General features: G+C 65.0%; 1 protein-coding gene across 1 annotated transcript; it reads left to right on the forward strand.

The window, feature by feature from the left end:
• The first annotated feature begins 4,394 nt into the window (after window positions 1-4,394).
• On the forward strand, window positions 4,395-5,687 carry FOXB2 (forkhead box B2). The gene has a single exon (XM_042963469.1). It carries the CDS (start codon window positions 4,395-4,397, stop codon window positions 5,685-5,687), a length of 1,293 nt encoding a protein of 430 aa, XP_042819403.1.
• The last annotated feature ends 209 nt before the right edge of the window (window positions 5,688-5,896 follow it).

The raw sequence follows: 5,896 nt of genomic DNA on the forward strand, positions 1-5,896 counted from the left end.
TGGAAACCACGTGTCTTGAATTCAGGACCCGCCTCCTTCCACCCTCTTCCACCTTGAGGCTGGGAAAGGTATGCGCAGAGGAGTCAGGGGGGTCAGGCTAGAGGCCGGATGGGGTGACAGTGAAAAGACCTGAACGGTGAAGAATCCCCAAAGTAACTAACCCAGGCAACGTTCCCCCAAGTCAAAGGTCAGTGGGTAAAGAGAGCCCGTGAAAAGCGAGATGAACACACGAACCTTTACCTTCATCCCAGTCGTGCACACAGTCTTAGCCCCGTCGACGACCTGCCCTCCTCCTCACATTGGGCACAGCTGTCCTCCGAAGCTTTGGGACCGCTTGGCCTAGATCCAGGCTGAGGAGTGCGAGGGACCTTCCGGGGCTGGGGGGCAGGGGTGGGGGAGGGGGGAAAGATAGAAAGGAGAGAATGAATAAATAGTCGCTCCTAAAGTTCCACATCTTTTTCTGGCAAATTTTTACTCCCCTCCATAGAGCCAATTAAACGCAATAAAACCTTGCATGGAGTCCCTCTTCCTAGCAAAGCGTCGCCAACAATTGCCTAAGGGGTAAACCAAATACGCCTGAGATAATTACACTAAGCCCGGGGCAATGATCTGCCTGCCAGGGTCCTCAGCGCCAGCCAATATTTGTATAGTGTAGGGGTTGTTTGAAGGAAAAAAGAAAAAAAATACTCGCGGAAACTTGAAACCGACTGGTTGGTGCCAGTGTGGTTACACGATCTGTTTTCCTTGAACGGGGGTCTGCAGGCAGCTGGAGCGCGCGCGTACCGCCCCCTCCGCTGCTGCTGCACGCCTGGAAAAACTGCAAAACTTGCCGGAATGAAATCAACCTCGCGGGAAGGAGGGAAAGGGAAGGAGAGCGCGCACCCCCACCGCGGCCGGAGCTCGCCGGCCGGGCCCTGCGCCACGCCGAGAATCCCCCAGAATACTCTGCGGCGGCCGCAGCCGGCTCCCCTCGAAAATGGACACATGTCCCGCGCTCCCGGGCTGAGCTCTTCGCTGCAACCGCAGCCCGGGCTGCGGCGGCCCGCTGGGGCCTCAGTGTCGGGGAGCACTTTCTACCCTTGCCCAGGCCACCCGCTACGCGGGGGCTCGAGGCTTGGGGTGCTTCGCTCCACCTTCGCGGCTCTGCCTTGGTCCAGGTGGCGCGGAACCGCTCCGCCAGCTGAACGCAGTTGGCTCGCTGAGGCCGAAGGCGCTGGCCACCTGGCTCGCGCCCTCCAGGACCGAGCCCGAGGTGGTGACCCGGGTCTGGGACGAGCTCACCCCAGTGAGCGCCCAGCTAGCGGCTTTAGTGTTCAGGTTACGCGCACCTAAGGCTTGCCCCCGCGCGCGCTTGAAGGGCCCGTCCACTCTCTTTGTCCCCAGACAGCAGGGAGCCCACTGGCCCGACGGGGACGCCCCAGAGCGGCTCCCAAACAGGAGGCGCTGCTTTTCCAGGAGCCCTCGGTAAATAAACTCTCACAAGACGTCAACAAAAGATGCCTTTGGCCGCTCTGCGTGCAAGGGCAGGACCTGAAGAGCTGCCGACAGCGGCCTCTGCACGGCTATTGGGCTTGGACTGGGCTGTTCTCGCACCATGTCGGGCAAGGGAGAAGGGGCCTCCCCGGCTTTAGTTCTCGCTTTAACTGTAGGCATCCACGGAATTCCTCCGTGGCTTCGCGTGCCCAGGAGGCCGGCTGCTGCTTGGCTCCTTAAACTGCCTCAGTGGACTAAACATCCCGCAGAAACTCCATAGGGGGAGGAAAGATCCCGGCACGGAGTGACAGGGAAAGCATCCTCCCCTGTGACCACCTCCTCTTCTTAGGGCCGGCCAAGAGGCTGCTCTTTTCCCCGGGGGTTCTCTTGCACTCTTCGCCTTAACGCGGGTTCCAAAACGTCTGCCGGCCTAGTACAAACTGGTCAAATAGCACTAGCTGGAAATCTAGCTCCTGACTAAAGATACATTACCAATCTGCCCCACTCGTCTCACTCCTACGACCAGAGGAAGCACCCGACAGGCAGATAGCCTCTGGTCCTGCCCTGGGGCAGCTCACCAAAAGTCGGAAGTTAAAAACGGGGGACCTGCTGTCACCAAGGCTGGCCGGCAAGGAGAAATCTCCCAAGCAGTTTGGGCCGACAGCTTTCTGCCTTCGGGCTTAGGCACGGAAAAGAAGACATTAAAAACCCAGTGAGACACAGTCCCTAATTGCTGTTTTCTCCTCAAATGGTAGAACTGGAAGGACCCGTGAAACTTCCAACTTGAGACATCTCATTTTACAAATAATGAAATTGAGGCTCAGAGACAGGAAGAAGGTATATTTTTCCCCCTAAACTCTGCTTTTCCTCCCAAAAGGCGAAGGCAGCCAAAACCAGACTATAACTTCCCTGCAGTCATTTGGGATTCGCCTACGGGTGTGCGGATGAGTGCTGAGCGGGAACCAGCTTCTTGGGCCCCTGCAGGCACCGGGGCCTCCCCGCTGCGGCTCACCCAGCTTTCTCTCACAGGTCACACCAGGGCCCTGTGGAATGATCACTTTGACCTCCTATTTAATCGTAATTATCTCGCTTCCCCTCAACGTACTAAGAATAGCAAAGATCGCGCAGTCAGGACTCACTCTGGTGATGGGACGTGTGAGCTCTCAACTTCTGGCCCCAACTCAGACGTCACCACCCCAGAAGAATGCCTCACTCTGTCCCATCCACCTGCTCCTAAGAAGCGCGGTGGGGCCTCAATCCACCAAGCTCTATCTATCTACCCTAATGTCCTCCTTACAGTCTCTCTCTCCCTCCAGACCGCGGTCTTGGAACGCGAAGCGCCGTCTCCTGCGTCCCTGTACCTGACGCCGATCACCGGGCCTCACATGCGGTTCGTGAGCAAGGAAATTGTGATGAAGCTGGCATCTGACGAAAATGCCCCTGGCTTTCCTCCTCATTAGCTTTTCCCTCCAACCCTCTGGGCACTGGGATTTCTTGCGGAGAAGAGACCTTGAGGCCGCGGTGCCCTGAACTTGGCCCAGGGAATGGCCAGTCCAGGAGAAAGGTAGTGTAAGAAGCAAGAAGTTCAGAGCGGGTAGGTGGGAAGGGGAGAATGAAAGGGCGGGGACAGAAGGGGGATGCAGGGGAGGAGAGAGGAAGCTGAGTCCTGTCCCCCCGTTGCCAGGCGTCGCGACGCTGGTGGGGTGCAGCAGCGGAGACCGCACCGGGCGCCGCACCCCTCCCCGCGAACAGCCTGCGCTCCCTGCCCCTCCCGGCGGGCGGGGAACGCTGCGGGTGGGGGCGCCGGAACAGAGGTGGAGGAGGGGGCGGGGGCGAGGCGCGGCGCCTCCGTGCCCCTTCTTCAGCGAGAGACGCGGCGGCGGCAGAGTCCCTCAGCCTCGGTCATGTGATAGTCTCGAAGCGCGAGCCGCGGGGGTCTCCGGCGTCTCGGGGACCATTACAAAACGCAGCCAGGAGAGCGCGTCGCTGCCACAGCCGCCGCCGCCTCCTCTCCAGCTCGAGACTGGCCCGGGAGAGCGGCGGCAGCTGCGGCGCGGACGGCTGAGCGGACCGAGGCCGGCCTCGCATCCTCCGGGCCTTCGCAGCCGCCCCCTCGGGCCCGCAGCGCGCGCCCCGCGTCCAGCGCCCCCGCCCCGCCGCGGAGCCCGGCCGCGCGGCTGCTGCAGAGACCAAACTTTCCCCCCCACCCCGCCCCCAGCGACCACCTACAGCTCCCCCCCCCCCCCCCCGCTCCGCCGCGAGCCGCCGGAGAACCGGGAGCCGCGGGCTGCCCAGAGCCGAGCTTCCTTCTCCTTACCTCGCCTCTCCCCTCCAGGAAAACCGCAACTCCGGGGCGGGCTGGCTAGGTGCCCGGCCGGGGGGCAGCCTCCGGGCGCTGGGAGTCTCGCCGCCCCGGCCTCCGGGAGCACGAGCGCCAACTCGGATTTAAAGGGCCAGAGTCCCGCCCGTCCCGTCCTTCCTCCCAGCCCGCTGGGCCCGGGCTTCCCTCGGACCGAGAAAAAAGCCAAGAGGAGGCCGGAAGGGCACCCTGCCCTGCCCACGCCTCCGCCGCCGGCTCCAGCGCTCGGCCTCTGACCACCTGGGGGGAGGCGCCGAGAGAGTGTGGCCGGGGAGCTGGCGCGCCCCGCCCGCCACTCTGCGCGCGGGTCGGCCACCGTCCGGCCAGAAGTTGGCGAGCGGCGGAGGGCTGAGCGGGCCCAGGAGGGCAGGCGCGGAGCCCCCCAAGCAGCCGGCAGAAGGCAGGAGAGAGACGGCGAGAGGGTCTGGGGGCAGAGAGGGCGGGGTGGCGAGGCTGGGCGGGCCGAGCGGGGGTTAGTGGAGACCGCCAGGCCCCCGCTACCGGGTGCGGAGCCACACTGCCGTCCAGCGGGGGCCGGAGGGCGGTAGAGGCGCCGGGGGCGATGCCGCGGCCGGGGAAGAGCTCGTACAGCGACCAAAAGCCGCCCTACTCGTACATCTCGCTGACCGCCATGGCCATCCAGCACTCCGCCGAGAAGATGCTGCCGCTGAGCGACATCTACAAGTTCATCATGGAGCGCTTCCCCTACTACCGCGAGCACACGCAGCGTTGGCAGAACAGCCTGCGCCACAACCTCTCCTTCAACGACTGCTTCATCAAGATCCCGCGGCGGCCGGACCAGCCCGGCAAGGGCAGCTTCTGGGCGCTGCATCCCGACTGCGGCGACATGTTCGAGAACGGCAGCTTCCTGCGGCGCCGAAAGCGCTTCAAGGTGCTGCGCGCCGAACACACTCACCTGCACGCGGGAAGCACCAAGGGCGCGCCGGGCGCCGGGCCCGGAGGGCACCTTCACCCGCACCACCCGCACCACCACCACCACCACCACCACCACCACCACGCGGCCGCGCACCACCACCATCACCACCACCCGCCCCAGCCGCCGCCCCCGCCGCCGCCGCACATGGTGCATTACTTCCATCAGCAGCCGCCTCCAGCCCCGCAGCCGCCGCCGCACCTCTCGTCGCAGCCCGCGCAGCAGCCGCCCCAGCAGTCGCAGCCCCAGCCGCCGTCCCACCCAGGCAAGATGCAGGAGGCGGCGGCGGTGGCGGCGGCCGCGGCGGCCGCGGCGGCCGCGGCGGTGGGGAGCGTGGGGCGCCTGTCGCAGTTCCCGCCCTACGGGTTGGGCTCCGCCGCCGCGGCCGCCGCGGCCGCGGCCGCGTCCACGTCGGGCTTCAAACACCCGTTCGCCATCGAGAACATCATCAGCCGGGACTACAAGGGCGTGCTGCAGGCCGGCGGGCTGCCCTTGGCGTCGGTCATGCACCACCTGGGGTACCCCGTGCCAGGTCAGCTCGGCAACGTCGTCAGCTCCGTGTGGCCGCACGTGGGCGTCATGGATTCGGTGGCCGCGGCCGCCGCCGCCGCCGCCGCCGCGGGGGTCCCCGTGGGCCCGGAGTACGGGGCCTTCGGGGTGCCGGTCAAGGCCCTGTGCCATTCGGCAAGCCAGAGCCTGCCTGCCGTGCCGGTGCCCATCAAGCCCACCCCCTCGCTGCCGCCGGTGGCCGCGTTGCCTCCGACGCTCACTGTCCCCGCGGCCGCGCAGCAGCCGCCGGCGCCGTCCACCGTGTGCCCCGCGGCTGCGGCCTCTCCCGCCGCCTCCCTGCTGGAGCCCACCGCCCCGAGTGCGGCAGAGAGCAAGGGCAGCTCCCTGCACTCGGTGCTGGTGCACTCCTAGGGGACCGGGCGGGCGGGGGAGGCGAAAGCGTGCAGGGACTCCTGGTCCTGGGCTGCCCGGGTGGGAGAGGGCGCCCTGAGGCTGGGCAGAGCTGGCGAGCCTGAGCCTTTGAGGCAAAGGAAGGTCTTTGAACGGACAAACCCGAAAGTGGATTCTCCAGTGGTTGAATAAATATAACACTTATGGTGTCTGTGTTTATACTATGTTGT

The sequence above is a fragment of the Panthera tigris genome, chromosome D4 (assembly GCF_018350195.1).
Source record: "Panthera tigris isolate Pti1 chromosome D4, P.tigris_Pti1_mat1.1, whole genome shotgun sequence".
NCBI classification, from domain to species: Eukaryota; Metazoa; Chordata; class Mammalia; order Carnivora; family Felidae; genus Panthera; species Panthera tigris.